General features: G+C 46.1%; 1 protein-coding gene across 1 annotated transcript; it reads right to left on the reverse strand.

Annotated features, from left to right (window-relative positions):
* Window positions 1–84: 84 nt before the first annotated feature.
* Clns1a (chloride nucleotide-sensitive channel 1A) lies at window positions 85–21638 on the reverse strand. Its single transcript, XM_005357545.3, has 7 exons — window positions 21436–21638; window positions 14722–14858; window positions 8145–8246; window positions 7268–7375; window positions 5964–6137; window positions 3131–3228; window positions 85–742 (listed from the first exon to the last, which is right to left on the reverse strand). The coding sequence occupies exons 1-6, from the start codon at window positions 21558–21560 to the stop codon at window positions 3161–3163; spliced, it is 714 nt and encodes a 237-aa protein (XP_005357602.1). The 5' UTR covers window positions 21561–21638; the 3' UTR covers window positions 85–742; window positions 3131–3160.
* Between the last annotated feature and the right edge of the window lie 359 nt (window positions 21639–21997).

A 21997-nucleotide genomic window follows, 5' to 3' on the forward strand; every position in this document is an offset into this window, starting at 1 on the left:
CATGGGATGCACTCATACACAGAGGCAAAACTCCTAAAGTAAAAATTTTTCTCATTAATGGTTAGTCAAGAACAAAAACACAAAGACATAGAAAACCTAGATTTATTTGTTACCTATTACAAAGACAAGACTCATGAAGGAGAGTACTCTGCGGACTCCATTACAGACTACTTGTTCTGTTACAGAAAGCTAAGAGCGGACAGTCAAGGACCTCGCTGGGAGAACAGGAGAGAGCCGACAGTGGAAGGAGAAGAACAGAAGCTGGACAGCAGTACTGCGTCCTGGCAAGGAATCGCTGGGGGTTCAAGAGGTGGCCTGGCGTAGCCTAAAGTAAAGGACCAATGCCTCTGTGGAAACGCTACAGCCTGCCCCGTGAGGCCTATACTTTCGTCTTAGGGACAGGAGTTCTTTTAGGCCCCAGACATCTGAGATGCATCCAGTCTACACAGGGTGAGCTCTGTATTCACTACGCAGGCTTGCAGCTGACAGACGTGCACAGAGCAAAGCCAGGAACTGAGGTCTACCCAGGAGACGCCTAGCCACAGGAGGTCTGGGGGTGAATGAGAGCTACAGACACCGCTCAGTTAATTCACCTTTGTTGACAAAGGTCTCTTCGCTGGTGACATTTGCTGTCCCAGTATAGTCTGTCTTGAAAAGTGGGCTTTGGAGAGGAAGAAGCCTTTCACCGGCCCACTCTGGAGTGGGAGAGGCACCAAGTTCCCGCCTACCGTTATGAGGGACTCTGAAAGACAAAAGGTTTATAATTAGTACTACTAACAGACATTTTTTAGGTAGCCTAGTAGGGTTCCAGACTTCTTGTTTCTCAGGCCTTGTAATAACCCTTCCAGGAAGCTCTTATCACCCCACTTTATAAACGAGGAAACCAAGGAACGGTTATGTTCTGTATGCAGCGTGTGCAAACGCGTGTCATGGGTGGAGCTGTGATCAGCAGTCCTGTGTACCCCATCTCATGCACCGAGCCGTGAGTTTTAAATTAGCAATGGTTACATAAACACCTTAGCCCTTGTTCAGGCTTTAAAAGCACATATAATCTTAAATGATTAAAACTACATTGTTTGGAAATCAGGTCAACGACTCAGATGAGCATGAATAAAATTTGTGAATATATTATTTCTTTGACATTGAGCAGAGACAATAAAAAGAGCAGAAAACAAACTAGCCACTCATTAGAAAATCTGTAGAAATTTTACAGTTATTTCACCATTACAAAGAATCTAAGAATCCAGTGTGGAACCATTAGTGATGTGCCAAGTCAGTCTCTCATGACAGCTGCAAACAGAATGAGAATCTCTCAACAGCCACTTTTTCAGACAAAAATGGGAAAGCCAGATTGTACAAAAAAACCTGTCTTCCAAGACAATAATACACTTAGAAAAAGACAGCCACAGGCAGAACAAAAAATTATTAAGAATGTGATGAGGGGACTGGAGAGATGGCTCAGCAGTTAAGAGCACAGCCTGCTCTTCCAGTGGTCCCGAGTTCAATTCCCTGCATCCACATCATGAGGCTCATAACCATCTGCAATGAGATCTGGTGCCCCCTTGTGGTATGCAGGCAGACATGCAGGCAGTGTCTGCACAGGAAAGGAAGGTGACAACACTGGGAGCAGGCAGTTCCTGGTTCTCCATGAAGCAGCACCAGGAACCCTGAGAGCTGGGAACTACCTGAGCGCCAGTGAGAGGCCACCGAGGAAAGAGAGGAGGATGCTGCTGACGGCAGACTGCATGGAAGCCGCAATGTTCAAGGAAGGAAAGTATTTATGGGGCGAGATATAAAACACAGAAGCACAGAATTTCTTTGAGTTGTTGCCTGCCCCACCCCCACCCCACAGAATTTCTCTGTGGAACAGTCCTGGAACTCACTGAGGTCGCCTGCCTCTGCCTCCCAAGTGCTGGGAGTGCTGGGATTAAAGGCGTGTGCCACCATCGCCCAGCAAAGTTGTTGTTATTATTATTATTATTATTATTATTATTATTATTATTATTATTATTATTATTGATAACCATACTAGAAGAATAGAAAGCCAATGTTAAAATTTACAGTTTCACAGCTACAATAATTGTTAACACTGAATTAAAATAACTTTATTTTTATGTGTATGTGTGTTTGCCTACATGGATGTGTATGCTGTGCCTGTGGGGCCTGCGGGGCAGAAGAGAGCATCAGATCCTCTGGAACTGGACTTCACAGATGCCTGTGCAAGTGCTGCTAAGCCATGAGACATCTCTGCAGTCAGGGCTGAGGGGACTGAGTCCCAACCACACAGGGAGAGATAACTAGATGACTGTGGGTAACAGCGGAGCGTCACGGCCAACCACACACATGTTGTCTTGTCATGAAGATATGTGCTTTAATAAACATAAGGACCCGGAGGACACTGGCTGGGAAACGGCGGTATTTAGAAGGAAGGACAGAACAACAATTTTACCAAGAAAATCCTGTGATTCTAAGAAAGGGCTCCGCAGCTGCCAGTCCCTGACCTTCAGTTACCTAAGGAAGTCAGTCTAACACTCACACCGGGAAAGGGCAACACACGTCTCAGGGTTGGCAGAGCAGCAAATACTCGGGGACAAACTTGAGGCAGAGCTCACCAGAATGTGCCAGGAAACCAGTATGTCAAGCATGGAGGGCAGACAGGAAAACACCCAGGAAGTAATGGCCGGGACAATCTGCTCCCTACGGCTCCCAGAAAGAGGGACAGCAATACAAGATTATCATTAGCGATTAGGCTAATTCCTCCGTGAATGAAAAGCCGTGAGGTGTAACAAACCATGAACAGGGACCAACTAAGGCAAACGGGCAGAGGTGACGAGCAGACCAGGACAGGCTCGGGCGTCACGCCCACACTAGCCAGCAGGGAGGCCTGTCTGCACAGACGCGACCATCGGCTGCTAATATCAGTCACGTCTCTGTCACACATGTACTACATCCCCAGGGCAGTGCTCGGCAGAGAATGAACCACACTACAGTGCTTACAATTTTCTCATTTCTCAGGGAAAAAACACGCAGTTTTCAGCATGTTTCAAACTGTTACCTTACAGAGTTCACACAGAGCTCTTAAATTATGAACTTTTCCCTGTGCCGTGACAAAGGAGAAGGAGCTACTCACTGTGCAGCAGCAGCAGCAGCAGCAGCATCTTCAGTGGTCCACATCTGCATCCTCAAACTGCCCAGCAACCGTGGGGGCGGCATCCACCTCCATGCCATCTGAACAGAAAAGGATCGCACTTCAGACAGGAAGCTCAACGAGGACGCCAGCACCCTCTGCTGGCAAGAATTAACTTTAAAAAAACTGGATATGCTGGGCGATTGGTGGCACACGCCATTAATCCCAGCACGCCAGCACCCTCTGCTGGCAAGAATTAACTTTAAAAAAACTGGATATGCTGGGCGATTGGTGGCACACGCCATTAATCCCAGCACTCGGGAGGCAGAGGCAGGCGGATCTCTGTGAGTTCGAGACCAGCCTGGTCTACAGAGCTAGTGCCAGGACAGGCTCCAAAGCCGCAGAGAAACCCTGTCTCGAAAAACCAAAATAAATAAATAAATAAAATAAAATAAAAAAAATAAAAAACTGGATATGATGGTGCCTGCTTTAGTCCCACCACTGGAGAGGCAGAGTCAGACAGAACTGTGGGTTTGAGACCAGCCTGGTCTGTGTAGTTCCATGCCAGCCAGAGCTACACGTGAGACCCAATCTCAAAAAATAAAATTAAAATAAAACTGTGGCATTTTGCTTTGTTTCTGAAAGAGGGTCTCCTGTGGTTGAGGCTGCCCTCAGTCCCTCATGTGCTACAACTGCAGGGACGCCCAGCACACCAGGCTACTCACACTCCGCTCCACACTTTATACCTTGAAAACTAAACTACCAAAAGAGACCAAAAGGAAAATGCTCCTGGTCCCTCTGCTGGCTTCCAAGGACAGCAACCACAAGTGGTGCAGACATGCAGTCAAGTTAAAGTCAGTCCAACAGTGAGCATTTACTTTGTGAGTCAGAGCATCAACACCTAAACACATACATACATGTATGTGTACATATATACACAAATCCCAGAAATTCCAGGCAGGAGTCACTTTATATCTTTCCTTCCTTTTGTTCTTTTTAAATTTTCCTGGACAATGTTTTGCTATGTAACCTAGGATGGCTCAAACTCAGTGTAGTCTAGGCTCACCTCCTGAGGATGTCTGCCTGGTAGGAGTTTTCAAACAGGCATGGAGAACCGTGTTAAGTATTCACTGTTGGACAAATTAAAGGTACCGCAAAGGTGAGGACCGGAGAGGTGGTTCAGCAACTCCAGCTGTGTTTTCAGGACTCAGGCTCGACTCCCAGCACCCACACGGCAGATCACAGGACACCAACCACAAGTGGTGCAGACATACATGCAGGTAAAACACACACACACACACACACACACACACACACACACACACACACACGGCGTGGGAGGAGGGCAGCAGGACGCGTGCTCTGCAGGGCAGTGTCTAGAGCAGCCTTCTTTACTTTCCCACCTGAGTCTTCACCAGCCGGACTTCTGCCCACAGGTCCCTGCACCCTATCACCTAGGTAGGGGGGAAGTTGATCACTTTAGCTTACTAGTCTCAGACCAGCATGGTAAGACACAATTCTTGTCCCCAATCTAATAGTCCAGAAATCCAAGAACTCCAGGCAAATGTGCTACACGCATGGAGACAGCAATCACAGCATTATGAGAGGTGTAAGCGCACCGACAGGAGAAAAGCTACAGAAAGCCATTTCAGGTATATCCTTTAATCATTAGAACTAACAGGTGCTATGGTGTTACTAGGGCATAAACAGTAACACGCACTAAACACATACAAAAGGCAAGAGGTGCTTATGACGGTGGCAGGCGTACTTCTGTAATGGCTCACTTAATCCTCTTACCACTTATCAGTGTTTGGCCTCAACCAGTGCAATCCTTTTGTGTCTCAGTTATCTAATGTGTAAAATGGGAATCATAATTTTATTCGAGTTGTTAGAAGAATTCAATGTGTGTGTGCCCCCACACATAAGTAAACATCAAATCCAGGCGTGGCACATCGTCAGCTTGCAGTCAGAGGTACAGCACTACCAATCCCTGGTAAACGATGTCACCCCTTCAGAGCCGACGTGTAACGGAGGCTTGCCAACGTGCTGGTTGTGCAAACCTGATACCCGAGCTGGTCCTGGAAAGCCATGCAGAGCTGAATCCTAGCATTCCTACAGTGCTACAGATGGGCGTGGGGGGACAGACGGGAGAATCACCCCAAACTTAAAGGTCAAACACCTAGAGTATGGCAGAACAGCAAAAGGAGGCCGCCCTTTGAGTGTAACACACGCACCGCCCATGTGCATCTTCCTCTCCCACCACCAAATAAACAATTACTGAAAAAGCCAGAAAAAACTAGCCTCTCGCTGAAGACAGCACATCCATGGAGAAATCAAGCTGACACCAACCTGGAAGCATCTCTCCGGCTAGCTATCACAGTCCTAGAAGGTGCTATCCACAGTAGCAGGGAAGATAGGCCGACTGGCGTGATCATGGCCTGAGTGTTATAGGAGACCACATTTTCTGACTGGATTTCTGACCTGTTCCACGAGATGAACTGGACCTAGAGCCTGTGGATGGGTAGGCGCAGGCCCTAGGGAGGCCCTACTATTCTGCTGCTAAAGGGACACAGTCGATTTTCTCCTCCCACCACACCTCCTCCAGAGGGCATCTTGCTGGCCCTAGACCATCTGTGCAGTTGATACAGCTGGGGAGACAGAGTGCACAGGACACAGAACAACAACAAAAATATTCCGGTTCTAGGAATTCTACATTTGCTTCCTATATTTTTAAGTTAACTGTGGCATTTCATTGCCTTCCAGTTTCTAACAGAAAACTTTGTTTATGATTTCCCTTACAGCCATTTGCTTACCCAGAAGAGAACAATGAACTCACCTTCATAATCTCTTACGGAATCGTCTGTCCGCACCCCCGCCATATTATACTGGCTGCTCACGGACTGGGAAAGCATTCCTTCTAACCGCTCCAGTGTGGCTTGCCCTTCTGCGGTTAAATGAGACAGTCCTTCTTCATAGGTGTAAAACGTGGGGATGTCCCCCTGCCCTTGTTCTGAACAAACAGAAAGCTGTTAAGCTTTTACACAACAGTGAGAAAAGCAAAAGGGATAATCAATAACACACTTGCTCAAGATGGATAGGCTCCCAGAAAGACTTCCAAAATTTATTATTAGGCCACTGTTTAAAAGGGGTTGAAGAAAAGAAAAACTGTCCCTGTGCCCTCTAGGATGAGAAACATTTAACAGGTAATAACTAGTGAGTCTTCGTGCACAGAGAATGGACTTGTCTATGGTCTGCAAGGAAAAGGGGGTGTTTCTAAAATCAGGGACTCCCTTCTTATTCCCAGGTGGGAATTTTACAAGCGAACACAAAATATTTTGATACTGAAGGGGTTTTTGAATTAACTTATTTCTATTAAAACATATCTGAAATAAAAGAAAAATCTAAAAAACACAAAAAGGACAAAACATAAAACCAAGTTTAAAAAAAAATCTCTAAGAAGTGAGCAGACACTTATGTTTGTGAAGAACGATCCCAGAAAAGCCTGGTCTCAGGCCAGCTATGGATTCCTAAGTAGGAAGATGTCAGATGCCCACACTGACCTACTTTAAGACCAGAGGGGAATGCAAACAGACCAGTTTGTGCCTCAGGCTACAAGCACAGGAGGTAGTGAAAGCATCCTGGTCTGGGAAGGACGGGAAATATTTGTAGACAAAAGAATGGTTGGGGGGAAGATGACGTGGTCCGTAAGTATTTCAAGAGATGTGTTGAACAGAGAAAGGGATCAGCAGGACCATGGAGAAATGCCTGGCTTAGAGCACTAGGGGCTCTTGCAGGGGACTTGGTTCCCAGCACCCGGTTGGCAGTTCAAATCTCCAATTCTAGTTCCAGGGGTTCCAAATCCTTTTCTAGCCTCTGAGGGCACCAAGCACACACGTGGTGCGCACATATAAAAACAATTTTAAAAAGATAATGAAGATTCTCGATGGGCAGAGTGGGCAGCCAACTCAGTCTGCAGTGTGCCCTTGATTGCGGCTTCCCATTTGTTTCTCAGCCACTCCCCAACCGAGTGCCAATGCACCCTTCCCGTTATTTACGACCATCCCACACTGGTTACTTTGTGGAGACAAAGATCTAAAATCTGGTGCCCTTAGCAAACGACAAAGGCACCAGGCCACCAACCGTGAGCGTCCACGTCGTACTCTTCTCCGTCGTAGTCGTCAGAGTCTTCATCTTCCGGGTCTGGATGCAGGGCCTGGCACTCACACATCGCAGTGAACATGGCCTCCACTGCACAAAGACATCACGCCGTTACTGAGGTGTCCTTTCCCAGTGCACCACGGGGTTTTAGAACAAACACCAGTGACAACCAATTTAAAAGCAGACAGAAGGTTTACTAGGGTAACAATATTTATAAAATCTGCAAAATTCAAATAAAAATTGATCACGGAATGCGCACTGCCTATTACAAAGGAGCCTGAGACAACGAACACGTCACAAAGATATTCCTAGGGTCTCTCCAGGGCTGATCAGACTTAATAGAATAGGGCAAGCCAAGTGTGGTGGCACATGACTTCGATCCCAACTCTCAGGAGGCAGAAGCACAGAGATTTCTGTGAGTTTGAGGCCAGCCACATCTACATAGCAAGTTCTGGGACAGCTAGGACTAGAAAGAGAGATCCTGACAAGAAAAAAAGAGAGAGACAGAGAGGGAGGGAGGGAAAGGCCAGAGTTACTGGTCACACTGCTGACTAGGTTGAGGCTCCTGTCACATGACAGGTACTTCCCATCCGTCTCAGCATGCCCACCTCTGGAAGTCTTCCCACAGGTGACACTCAGTGAGCAGCATCCGCCAGTAACACTGACCAGAACCCTCCTTACCAGAGCAGAGCAGGCGCCATGCTGTCGGCAATACCACTATAGCCAGCATTTGTGACACTCTGTACCCACTCCCAGTGCCTATAAGGAGGCCATAGGATGGAGGCAACCATAACAAAGGTGAGAGGGGGGTGTCAATGGGGTGGGGACACGGAGAAGATCAATATTACAGAACACTCACATGCAGACTTATCACTGGGCACAAATCTAAATTCAGTAATGGGTTCAACATCTTCATCACCGTCTTCCTCATCTTCATCAGAGAGAGAGTCTTTTGATTCTTCTATAAGAGGAATACAGATAATCATTTTAGACATTGAAGTTTTTAAGGATTGCCTTATGTGTATCTGCATAAGCTTATGTGCACAGTGTGCACCAGGAGCCAGAAGAGGCCACCAGGATGCCCTGGAGCTGGTGTTAGAAGCATTCTGAGTCACCTGATGTGGTTCCTGGAAACCAGACTCTGGTCCTCTGAAAGAGCAGCGGGAGGTCTTAACTGCTGACCTATCTGTTGATCTAGCTCAAGAATACAAACTTTTAAATATTTATTTGACATTTTAGGACACTGAAGCTAGATTTACTCACAGCAGTGTGTGCTTGAAATATCTGAGGAACAGATGCGCATATGTACATTAAAAAAATTAAGCTGGGTAGCGGTGAACTCGGGAGACAGGAGCAGGTGAACCTCTATAATTTCAAGGTCAGCCTGGTCTAAAAATAGAGTTCCAGGACAGCCAAGGATGTTACACAGGGAAACCCTGTCTCGAAAAAACAATTAATTAACCAATAGGCTAGGAAATTTATTAGTATATCTGAATACTGCAATTCCATTTTTACTGATGTTACTTCAGAGTGGGAGAAGGCTCCAGGGCTGTACTCAGCAGCAGGCACTTGGTAACACACAGAGAACACAGCACTATTTAAGCTAGACGGTTTCAAGTTCACGAAAGCTAACTGACCAACAGATAAATGAACAGTTTGTAGATAAAAACGTTTAATGAGAATTAGCTGAAAATAATAGCTTCGTGGTAGAGGGGTCATTTTGCACAGCAGGTCCTGGGTTTAAGCCCTTCACTGGGAAAATGAACCTACAGTGTTATATATGTATCAACACAGAGACCTTTAAAAAGGACTGGATGAAAGAGCTAGCTGTAGAATATATAATACCATTTAATTAAAATCTTAAACATAAAACCGTTACATTTGCTGGAGGCATACAGACTTTCAGTTAAAGTTAAAAGCATATATAGGAGGGCTAGAGAATCGGCTCAGTGGTTAAGAGCACTCGATACTCTGGCAGAGAACCCAGGCTTGATTGCTGATACCCAACAGCAGTTCACAATGATCTGTACCTCCAGTACCATGAGATCCACCTCCTCCTTCCAGACCTTGACAGGCACCAGGCACACATATGATATACACAGATGCAGGCAAAACACTCACGTACATAAAATTACAATAAACCAAAACGCAGCACGTATAGGAAGCAGATACACCACCTTTACAATATCGTTTAACTTGAGTAAGACAGTAGAGGATGAAATGGGGGTCCACACAAAACACCTGAGGCAGGTAGATCTTTGTGTGTTCAAGACCAACATGATCTACACAGTGGATGCCAGGACACAGAGACCCTGCCCTCCCCAGAGCAGCTTTCAACAGTATTTACTTAAGTTTCCCTTAAAAATGTATAGTAATCAGGGAAAAGAGACAGAATTTACACTGGATACTGAATATTAACAAATTACTCTAGTCAGGTGGTGCACATCTTTGATCACAGCACTCAGGAAGCAGAGGCAGGCAAATCTCTTGAGTTGGAGGCCAGCCTGGTCTACAGAGTGAGTTCCAGGACAGGAAGGACTACACAGAGAAATCCCGCCCTGAAAAACCATAAACAAACAAATATATAACAAACACTCTGCTTTCTCTATGTTTGAACGATTTTATAATGTAAAAAACCAGGTCAATCAAATATTTAAACTGACCCACAAACAGCAAACATGTTTGCTGAGATTAGCAAATTAAGGGCTGGTGAGGTAGATCTGCGTACATCTGACAATACTGAGTCTGACCCACAGAGCCCACTTACAGGAGGAAAGAACCAAACCCACAAAGCTTTCTCTGCCCTCCACATGCACAAACACACACCACACACACAAATATCAGTACAAACTGAGCAGACGTGGTGGAGCATGCTATAGTCCCCGCTGCTCAGGAGGGCGAGGGAAGAAGAGTCAGAGTTAGGTGCCAGTAGTGGCGACTCAGCAGCAGAGGCTTGCCTAGCATGTTCAAAGCCCTGGGCTCAATCCTTAGCTACAGCAAACAAGAAACTTTTACATTTAAAGCAGCATTAAAATAACTTTATCATCTACACCGATGAGGAAAAACTGGAACGACTGTTAACACGGTGAATCCACTTGCAGGGAGTGTCAGCTTTCCATCACCGTGACAACAGGAAGGAGGACAACCTGGTGTGGCTCCTGCTGTCAGAGGCTGATGTAGAGGCTGACCGTGGTCAGCTGGCTGCACTGTTAGGGAGCTGAATCACGGCAGAGTGGGTGAGATGGAGCAGAGGTCTTCCCTCACGGCAGCAGGAAGCAGAGCATAGAAAAGAAGAGAGAGCAGGGGAAGTGAGGGGGAGGGAGAGAGGCGAGGAGAGAGAGAATGCACCCAGCCTACCGACAGTGCTACCCACATCTGAGGCTGCTTCCCCCCACCCCCTTGGTTAAAGGTCTCTGGAAACACCATCACAGATATACAGAAGTGTATGTTACTAATATCTTTGAGTTTTCTCCAACAGTAAGATTGGCAAGGTAAACAAGGGGCATCCACTAATGCGGTAATTACTTAATGTGCTTTCGGGGTAGAATAGTATGCAAACATAGACAAGCAGAAATTAAATCAGAAGCGGCCATTAATACGACCTTTAAGTAACAGATTTCAAAGTCTACTTCCCGTGCTGTTTTCAGTAGCACGTTGTTAAGTATACAAATCTTCGGCTACCAAGCAGACCAATGCACACACTGGAAAATTCTAAATCACTGGGTGGTCACCATCTCCAAACTTTGCTGATGCATTTGTAAAAACACGGTGCAATTACAGTTACAGTTCTATAATGAAGTACTGCATTGAAGAATTATAGTAACACATTCTGGTCTAACATAGTTCAAAGTGCAGAGATGGAACCTAGATTCTAGATCTTTCCAGAAATAGCCACTGCCTGGGCGGGGGGTGTGTGCATATGAGGGGTGTGTGGCATGCTTGCTTGCACACAAGTCTAAGAAAGCCCTAAGTTGAATCTGGGCCTTTGCTCTCTACGTTTTTTCCTTTTGAGATAAGGCCCTGGGCTCACTGATCTGGGGAGAAGGGCTGGTCAGCAGACTTGTGGGATCTGCCTCTGTTCCCCCAGTTCTTATGTGGAGGCTGAAAACCCACACCCAGGTCCCCATGCTTACACAGTAAGCACCGAGCCCACTATTAACAATGGTCACGAACAGAGAGGAATGCAGGGTCTGCTGGTAAGGCCAGGGGTATATTATATGTGAGGCGCTGTGTTGGGCTCCAATCTGATCACTAAGGTTCATCTGTAGCCTGTGGTGCTACTGGGAGTCAGGAGAATTCTTCAAGAGACCACGTGGAAAGTGAGATTTTTTTTTTTTTTAATGAAACTGAGACTCATGAGAAAATGGCTCACCTGGCAAATGAGGCACAGTCTACTTACTGGGGTGCTTTATCCTATATTTAAAAGGATATCCATTATTACTTAACCCCTACCCCTACCTCAGGAGACTTTTGCCAAACAAGTACCTTTGCTCAGTGCCAATGCTGACTCTCTGGGGCATTATATACCAATATTTACTTTGGTGTTTTGGTGGTAAAGCGTGAACTCAGGGCTTCTCATATGCTATACACACATTATACTACTGAGTCACACCCTGACTCCAACACATCCGCATTTGGAACTGACTGACAGCGTTACTTTTAAAGTTTTGCATTTTAAACAACACCTAATTTTCTTACTTACTGCTAGGGCTGGGATCTTGAGTGATCTTAAAGACCCACATATTAAAGGTTTAGTCAGCAGCCTGTGGTGTTAGTGGGCGCTAAATTCATCAGGAGGTGAAGACATGGAGAAACTTAGGTCACTGGAGGCTTATCTTAAAGGGGGAACAGGGACTCCGGGTCTGCTTTCTGGCTGTCAAAATATGAACAAATCTTCTACTTATTACCTTAAAGTCCGCTCAACCATGTGTTCTTGCCATTATACGCTGTGCCAACACAGGTTAAAAGAAACAGGGCCAAATGTGTATTGGCTGAAATCTATGACTCATAAGCCAAAATAAGCCTTCCCCTTATTAAACTGATTATCTAAGTAAGGTCTTTTGTCATAACAAGAGTATGCTGATCGAGTTATAAAAATCACAGCTGCATTTACTTAGTGTTATGGTTGGGCTCTAAAATGTTACGACAGCCATGCTTTGAACTCTTGCTGCCCAGAGGGCAGCACTAGGGCCGGGTCTTTGAAGAGTCTACCCACCCCTGGTTCTGATGTTACTCTGCCTACTTCCTGGTTCTCTGCCAAGTGCACAGCTGCTGCCTCACAGGCCTGCTGCTATGTGTTCTCCAACAAGGAGGACTGAAATACTTCTGAAACTGTGAGCCATAAACAAACAAACACACACCAAACTCCTTCTTTCCCTCTGTTGAGTGAGTCAACTGAGCTTCACACCTCGTTAGGAGATCATGCTACACCCCAACATCGAACAACTTTTACATTCCCTCATTCTTTTTCAAACTTCCTATTTTCATCTATCTTTGAACTCCTTCCAAAAGCAAGAATTTGAAATCTTATAGAGAAAATATTTTTGGATAGCTGATCAGTCAATATCACTTAATAATGCCTGGCTTGCCAGAGTTCTAAAAATCAGTAATTAGTGTTCACAACTAAATACAAATGATAAAATCAGGAACTAAAAGAAACCAATTTGAAGGTTGGTTAGACAAACTAATGGATTGTCTGTTACACAAAATTTCTGAGAAAAGCTACCCATTATCTTTTTTTTAAAAAATATTTATTTATTTATTTATTTATTTATTATGTATACAATATTCTGGCTGTGTGTATGTCTGCAGGCCAGAAGAGGGCACCAGACCTCATTCCAGATGGTTGTGAGCCACCATGTGGTTGCTGGGAATTGAACTCTGGAATTTGGAAGAGCAGGCAATGCTCTTAACCACTGAGCCATCTCTCCAGCCCCCGCTACCCATTATCTTAACAACTTATTATATTTTCAAAAACAGTAAAACTTGGGAACCTTCCAACGTAGGGCTTCTGAACTGCGCCGCTACAGAAATTTGCATAATTTTTGTTGCAGGGAATCTGGCATCTACCAGATGCCAGCAGCACCCCTCCTCCTCCAATTATAATTTCACCAACCAACGGCAGCAAATACAACTCTCCCCACCCGCTCAGTGGTTAAGGGCCTTGTTGCCTGTGGTGGTTTGAATGAGAATGGCCCCATCAGCTCCTCTGTTTAAACACCTGGTCCTCACTGGAGGAAAGAAATAGCTGGGAAGGACTAGGAGGTGTGGCCTTATTGGAGGAGGTGTGTCTTTGGTGATAGGCTCTAAGGTTTCAAAACCTCCTGCCATCTCCAGCAACCACATGGTGGCTCATACCACGTAAAATGAGGTCTGATGCCCTCGAGGAAGAGACCTGGTCAGTCTCCATCAACTTAGACCATGAACCCCATGGGACATGGGCGAGTTCAACAGCAGCACCACACACAGGCCCCATGCAAGCTTCAGTACTCTAAGGACATACACGCATTTTCGTTCATTCTCTGCCTCTACTTGTGGTTTGGGATGTGAGCTCTCGGCTGCTCCTGCTGCCGTGCCTTTGCTCCACTATCGTAGACTCTAGCTCTCTGGCTTTAAGCCCAATTAAACAGTTTTTTTTTCTTTAGTTGCTAGTCATGGGTTTTGGCACAGCAACAGAAAAGTAGCCAATACACTGTTCTAGAAGGTCAGTTCCCGAAATGCATTATTGTTTAGCTTAAAAACTTCCGGTAACTCCAGCTCCAAGGAATCCAATGCCCTCTTCTGGTCTCTGCTGGCACCCACACACATGTAGCACACATTCACATAGACAAACACAGTCTGTGACTCCAATTCTAGGGTATCTTACACCCTCTTCTGGTCTCTGCTGGCATCAGTCACACACACAGCACACAGATACAAATGCAGGCAATAATCTCCACCTGCATATTCATCTTTAAAATAAATGAATAAAACAATTCTATCTTAACTTTCTGGATAGACAAAATTACAGGTTCATATCTCTGAAGTACCTTTAGAAGGAGAAGAAATAAGAAGTTAAAACAAAAAAGTAAAAACATTCATATTAACTGAAGAATTCTAAGGGCAAATACAGAGAAAATAAAAGGCAGATATACACACTAAACCAATACCCATTAAAACAATACAAGTGGTCAAATTACTTTAGGGTGATTAATTTTGTTTACCACAATATTACCCAATGTAAGTCAATGGATTAACTTTTACATTATCATTAAAGGTTGCCTTTTAGACTGGTAAGGCAGCACACCCCGAACGTGTCAGTATCTGTAAGGCTACAGGAGTTCAGGGCTAACCTGAACAACCTGCAAGACGTCATCTCAGAACGAACAAACAAACATACCCCTTAAAATACACTTTGCTATCAGAGGAAGCGCTGGGTTAAGTTCTATCATACATACCTCCAAATCTTGTATTCACCATAACATACAAGTGTTCTCGAGGGTAAGCATTCGGGTCCCTGGAGACCGCATGTAAACTAATGCTGGGGTATTCCAGTGAGAATCCTAGTCCAGAACCATCTAACCAAGACAGGCGGCTGAAAAACAGGGTTTAGGCAGATTAGTTTTAAAAACTGAATCCTAACTTAATATCCCAAAACTTATAAAGGTTCAACCTACATACTTTTATGCATAGAAAGCAATACAAGCTTGTTGACAATATTAGAAATATTCCTTAAAATAAAACTAAACACTAAGAAGAGAGAAAGAAAAACTAGTTACGAGAACTGAATTTTCTTTCACTTTTCTTTTCCTCTAGCTATAAATTCAAAAAGATTTGAGAGGTGATTTTTTCAAGTCATCTCTGTTTATTTTTCCTCTATGTGTACATGCATGTGGATACTGGTGGAGGCCGGGAGAGCGTCAGGACCCCTGGAGCTGGAGTGTGGCGGGGGGAGGGCTGTGAACCCTCCATGTGGGTGTTGGTAATCCAGCTCAGGTCCCCTGAAAGAGCAGCACGTGCTCCTAACAGCTCTCGGCCCTTACCCGCGTCTCTTTTGTGCTATTCTTGCTTAGAATGTCTCCAGCTACCCTCTTTGCTGTGCAGACCTATCTACCTAGTCAAGCCCCAAATAGATCCATGAGACCTCCTTTCTACAAGGACCTCGCCTGTTCCTACTCATCTTGTGCTTGGGAACACAGAAGCACTAGTATGCTAACGAATCATGTTTGTAGTCTGTTACTTCCATCTCTTTATTTAACATGCTTCAAAACTGTTAACACGGCCCTCCGTAGGCGGGCATGCACAGGAACTGGGGATAGATGATGGACGCACAAAACAGACGTGATTACAATCACAACTCAAAAAATTAATTACTACCTTAGTAGACAAGGTAAAAGTTCCCATGTATTACCAGCTCAACGAAAAAGCTAAGGGGGCTGGAGACACGGCTCAGTGGGTGAAGAGCACTTCCAGAAGACCCAGGTTCGATTCCGAGCTCACAATGATCTGTAATCCAGCTGCAGACCTGACACACTCTCCTGGCCTCTGTGTGCACCAGGGATACAAGTGACACACAGACAAACATGCAGGCAAGATACCATGAAAATAAAATAACACCTTAAAAAACAAACGGGAAAAAAAAAAACCCAAAAAGCCACGAAATACTTTCTCCTTAAAAGGGCACAAGTATTTTATCGGTATAAGAAAGGAAACAATGACCAAAGCCACTATGTTGAATTCTGACAGGTAATGCCTAATTTTTCTTGGCAGCCTCTCTTCCACTATGAATTGTACAATCTTAGCAGAAAAGCAGGGAGAAGACCTTGGCAGGGGCAAGATCCCAAAGAAGCCACAAAAACATTTGCAGGGCTGAAAGGAAACAGGGAGTGACTACCAATGAGTACTGGTTTTTTTTTTTTTAATTTTTTTTGGGGGTGGGGGAACAACCACAAAAAATGTTCTAAAATAAGTGCGGGTATGAGCGTACAATAAACCATCAACTTCTATGAATGAAATGAAAAAGTCGTATGCCATGTAAACCATGTCAAAATTGACACTTTAAAAAGGGAATTTTTATACAACTAATATAGTAATAAAATTTTAAAACACAGAAGTTAGAGGGATGGAGACACCCCTCTACAGAACGGCAGAACACATACATATCCTGTATCCTCTCCCTCCCTCCCGGCCTCCCCATTCCCTCTTGTTTCCTGAGCAGGGCTTTGATGTTTAGTTCATGCTGATCTCAATTGCCCAGGTTGGCCATGAACCTTCTATTCCCTGGGAGACAGGGTCTCTCTCTCTCTCCCTCTCTCTAGCCCTCGCTGTCTTAGACCTCACTGAGGTCGCCTGCCTCTGCCTCTGCCTCCAGCGCTGGGATAAGGCCTGCTCCCCCCTGCCCAGCCATAGTCCTGAACTCTAGACCCTCCTCATGCTCTGCCACACTCCAGGTGTGGGGATTACAAGCCTGTGCCCACACCAGCTTCACCTCACTTTCTCTACATCTCTGACCAGCTGACCATGGGTCACAGCTGTGATATGAGCTCCCTGGAGGCTGATGGAGCACACTGCTGCTAAGTGCAAGGCTAACCTGAACCACTTGACAAATTCCAGGCCTCAAAATAAGGTAGTGAGTGTCACACACCTTTAAACCTAGCATTTGGAGGGCAGAGGCAGGCAGATCTTTGTGAGTTCAAAGCCAGCTTGGTCTACATAGCAGGTCAGTCAGGGCTACATAATAAGGGCCCCGTCCAAAATAACAAAAACAAAACAAAGAAAAAACAAGAAAACCCAGACAACTAAACTAAACATCCAGAGCGCCAAGACCTCCTTTAGGCAGGAACAACGACAGCAGAGTGTTCCAAACCATAGTTTAATAAAGGACACTAAAGTCTATGCCTCGAACTCAGCACCACCATGTAAACCATGTCTAACGGTATGGCCCACGTGTATCACATTCTCACTAAGGCGTATGTCAGACTACCGTGGTAAATGCACAACTCTGTAAGCATATTGAGATCTGGGGGGAGGGGTCGGGTTTGAGACAATGCTTCTCTGAATAGCCCTGGCTGTCCTAGAACTCATTCCGTAGACCAGGCCGGCCCATGCAGCTATACTATTTAATGGTATATTTAAAAATTAAAAGCAAGAAAAGATGCCATGTAGCACAAATAATAAAACCCAGAGATATATATTGGGGTTCAACCTGAAGATCAGAAAAGCACAGCAGTCAAGCCACTAGAGAGCTCTCACCCCTATGAAATCTTAGACTGAAGGAGGGAGCTCCTGTCTCATCCCGCCCTATATTCCTCTCTAGTGCTGGGATTAAAGGCCTGCGCCACCACCGCCTGGCCTCTATGGCTAACTAGTGTGGTTGTTCTGTGTTCTGATCTTCAGACAAGCTTCATTTATTAAAATAGAAACGAAGTATCACTACAAGGAGGTTATTGGAAAGAATTCCACACATTAAGCTTACTTGGAAAAAATAAAGAGGGTTAAAGTGATACTAAATAGCAAAGTGTAAAAGTTTGAGGAATTGCCAAGTGATAGCGGGCACCTTTAATCTCAGCACTGGGGGAAGCAGAGGTGGGCAGATCTCTGTGAGTTCAAGGGTAGCCTGGCCTGCAGAGTTTGAGGAATTATTTTATCCCCACTGCTTCCAAAGGAACAGATTTCTTATGTAACTGTGCGCTGCATGTACCTTCCACCCACAGCCATTCTCTTAATGTGGAATGACACACTGCTCACAGGCACCAAGAAACAGCCCCGTCAAACTACGTTCCCTTTCTCACCTCCAAAATCTCCTGACATGACTACAGTGTAGAATGGAGCATTCCAGATTTACCAGTCCAAAATAATTTCAAATATTCAGAGCCATAAACCTTTACTAACTCCACCAGGCGGTGGAAAAGCTGGCATCTACAGCAAATCAGTGCCTAGAACATTATGGCCTTTGGTGTAAAGGCTGAAATCAGTCTCGAACCCCTTAGGACACAACACGCTGTCTCAGTACAGTGCTCCTATGGGCTCTGAGACGCTCACAGAGAAATGGATTTGGCACTTGAAAGAAATACTTGACTTAATTTCTAATTCTGTTTTGTCTCTTCTCACATATTCTAGAAGAAAAGTACTCCAAAACCAAAATTAACTATGATCAGTCATAACAAAAAAAAAAAAAAAAACCTGTCATAAATGCAAGGACTAGAACTCTAAGAGTAGTGAACACAGATTGAAAATGTTTTCTTAAGCTCAGATACTTATGAGTAAGGACAATCTGTGTCTTTTATTTCTGGTAAAGGGCTAAAAACAGCACTGGAAAGTAAAAGAGACCTTGAAGTTGTATAGGTTTAATTGGTTTAAAATTAATTTTGGAATGAGACACAAGAAAACATTGTTTCTAAGTTCAAAGTACCTAATTTTATCTTAAGTACAAATCCCACCCATCTTAAATAACTTATTTTGAGCCACTTGTGCCTTTTTATCTTCCTTGTTGGGTTTAGAACTCAATTTCTTATAAACAATAAGCTGTGGGGTCTGGAGAGATCTGCTCAGGGGCACGCGTGGCTCTTTGCAGAGGACCACAATTTGACTCTCAGGATTCACGTGGTTGCTCACAACTCAAAACTCCAGAGCATCCAATGACCTTTTCTGACCTCAGTGGGCACTGGGCATACATGTAGTGCGCACACATACATGCAGGTGAGGCATTCATACGCACAGATAAAATAAAACTGAAAACAAAACAAACCCCTAGCCTGAAAATGAGCCCAGGAGCCTGCATCTCTACAGACACACGCAAGAAACCACTTCCTAAAAGCCAACCCAACACCATTTCTCTCTGGCTAACGTCCTAAACGCTTCCAAAAGGCCACACACAATACAGCCAACCAAGCTCATGAGCAAGCTCTTAGCCGCTCCAGCTGGGGCCGGGATCTTTCCACGTTCTCCTTCATTTCCTCCCATGGAGAACCACGGGCAGTATTTACATACATGCCACGTGTGCTGTGTAAGATACACACATGTCCCAGCACAAAGAACTTCGTTTCTGCCCTTCCTCCTCAGCATCCCAGTTCTATCAGAACACCGGCTGACACACACACTCACACACTCGCGCACCGTCGACACAGAAGAAGTCAGTTGTCGTAATGTTAGGGGAACTGCCAGTAATTCAATCTCACCACGACTAGGAAATGCCAGGTGAGGAAAAAAAGACAAAAGGGGATCAGACCAAGGGAGGGAGGGACGAGGGCGCCTAGAGATGGGCAAGGCTTCCGGAAATGCAGTGTTTAATTTTTAACTCATATGCATGTGTCTCGTAGTTTGTGGACATTTCCAAAAATGTCTTAGAGAAACATTCAGAGTCTGCCAATAAAACCTTAAAATAATGTCATAAAATGAGATACACCTTCTGAACACGGCAACTGTACGGTTGCTCTTCGTCTTCTCAGGTGCACGCTAAAGTACTGACGTGTGCGGGCAGAAGGCGTGTACAGCTTAAGAAACAGGGCAAACTGTTAGCCACTAATGAGTCTTCAGATAAATGTGTATGAGGGCTGTGCCTGCACGTATGCGCACCACCTGTGTCCCTGCTGCCCAGAGGTCAGAAGAGGGCGGCAGATGTCCTGGAACAGGAGTTAGGGACCATTGTGAGCCACCGTGTGGGTGCTGGGAACCAGAGTCCCCTGCAAGAGCAACAAATGCTCCTAAACCCTGAGCCATCTCTCCAGCCCTCAGGGATCTTTATAAGACGTTCACGTATTAACAACACTTGTGCCTTTTCAGTAAGCGTTAATCTTTCCAATATGCAGAATCATATACAAGCCCCTCCCCCGCCAAGGAATTATAGAAAGATCATCAGGTGTGGTGAGGGAACACACCTTTAGTCCTAGCATTTAGGAGGCAGAGGCAGGAGAATCCCTGTGAGTTTAGGGTCAGCCAGGTCTACACAGAGATCTTGTTTCAAAAAGCAAAAATAAACAAAGCCCCTTTTACATAGTGTGATGGCCATTCTGGTTGTCATCTTGACTTCACCTGGAATTAACTAAATTCCAAAAATGGAGGAGGGCACACCAGTGAGAGAGGGTTTTTTTCTTCTTCTTAATTTGAAGTAGGAAGATCCGCTTCTAATCTGGAACTTGGGGCAGGAAGACGAACACAGATCATTCCAGCATTTACTGAAGACCAGCTGAGAGATCCAGGCTTTTGAACTGAGCAACTTTGTCAGAAGAGCTGGACCACACCCTATAAGTCATCCTATAATAAACCCCCCTTCTCTCTCTCTCTCTCTCTCTCTCTCTCTCTCTCTCCCCTATATATGTTACTAATAAACTGACAGAAATAAGGGGCCAGATGAGCTCTTAAAAGCAGGGGCTGCTCGTTTGGCCCCTTATTTCTGTCAGCAGAGGCTGCGGGAGGCAGAGGCAGGCGGATCTCTGTGAGTTCTAGGCCAGGACAGGCTCCAAAACCACAGAGAAACCCTGTCTCGAAAAACCAAATAAATAAATAAATAAAAATAAAATAAAATAAAAGCAGAGGCTGTCCTCCGTGGACGACAACCGGAATATAGCAAAAAGGTAAACCTGAAGGTCTGGAGGACAAGAAAGGGGGTGGAGAGGTGAGGAGGGGTAGTGTGTGTGTGTGTGTGTGTGTGTGTGTGTGTACGTGCTTATTTAAGGGACATGTCTACCTTACTGTCAGAGTACAACGCGCTGCAGGTAGTCACATCAAAGTAGGATTCCTTCTAGGACCCGCTCATCCAGAATCGGGTTCGGCAGGTTATGACCCCGCCCTCCGTGGGCCTCAAGATGCTTCTTTCCCCCACCCACATCTACAGCAGGAAAAAAAAAAAAAACCCAATGCTCATTAACCAAACGTCCTACACCCTACGCGATCACTCCGAACCCACAGACCTTACGCAGGAAGAACCCCCAGCTCGCGAGACAGCCGGGAGGCTAACGGAGGCTCTCCAAACTGCAAAGTCCAGCCGTGAGCACGCGCCGGGCTCCGGCACACAGGCCGGTACAAGGAACGGGTCGTGACGGAGACAGGCGAGGTCGGCAGCGGGGCTGGCAGCCGGGCCTCCCTCGCCGCCTCCACCCCTGCGGCGTCGCCCGGCGCTGCCCGCAGCCGCCCCGAGGCGGAGCGAGGCCAGCGCCGCGGCCCGGGGACCCTACCTCTCGGCGATGTAGAGCGTGCCGGTGCCCAGCCCCTTTCCGTTCATCACCGCCTCGGTGTCGGGCTGCTGCAGCCGGAGCCCGTCCTCCGACGCGGGAGGCGGGAAGCTTTTGAGGAAGCTCATGGCGGGGCGGGTGGGAGCGCTGCGCCGCACAGCCCGAGGAAGCCGAAGCCCGCGATCCTGGAGCGCGAGCCTGGCGCGCGGGATCTGGACCGGAAGCAGTGGTCGTCCCCGGGAAGGACAACCTCCTCCGCGCCGGTGACCATAGAGACGGGCCGGTCTAGGCGCCCGGGAGGTCCGCCGCGACCTGGCTGGCTTTTGTCACGTGGTACGGATCCCCCGTCTTCTCCCCCCACCCCATCCGGCTCCTCGGAGGTTTGGAAGGAGCTAGTGTCGTCGTCCTGGTTCCATCTCCAGGTCATCGCGGCGAGGCCTGAGAGCTGGCACGGGGCCGAGGAGGACGCCCGGGAGCTGGGACCCACGCCCGCCCGGAGGTCCGCAGACCGGGTGCACGGGTCTCCCGGCTCTCGCCTCCTCAGGTTGCACCTCCAAGCCCCAGA

This window comes from Microtus ochrogaster, chromosome 22 (genome assembly GCF_000317375.1).
Source record: "Microtus ochrogaster isolate Prairie Vole_2 chromosome 22, MicOch1.0, whole genome shotgun sequence".
Taxonomy (NCBI): Eukaryota; Metazoa; Chordata; class Mammalia; order Rodentia; family Cricetidae; genus Microtus; species Microtus ochrogaster.

Bases quoted from the DNA above. Each gene is read 5' to 3' on its own strand.
- Clns1a (XM_005357545.3), bottom strand. From the start codon at position 21,560: ATGAGCTTCCTCAAAAGCTTCCCGCCTCCCGCGTCGGAGGACGGGCTC. The intron at 8,247-14,721 runs GTATGTATGATA...TTCCTCTTATAG, and splicing joins GGTGAATACAAGATTTGGAG to AAGAATCAAAAGACTCTCTC. The intron at 7,376-8,144 runs GTGAGTGTTCTG...GTCTTTGTGCAG, and splicing joins GCCCAGTGATAAGTCTGCAT to TGGAGGCCATGTTCACTGCG.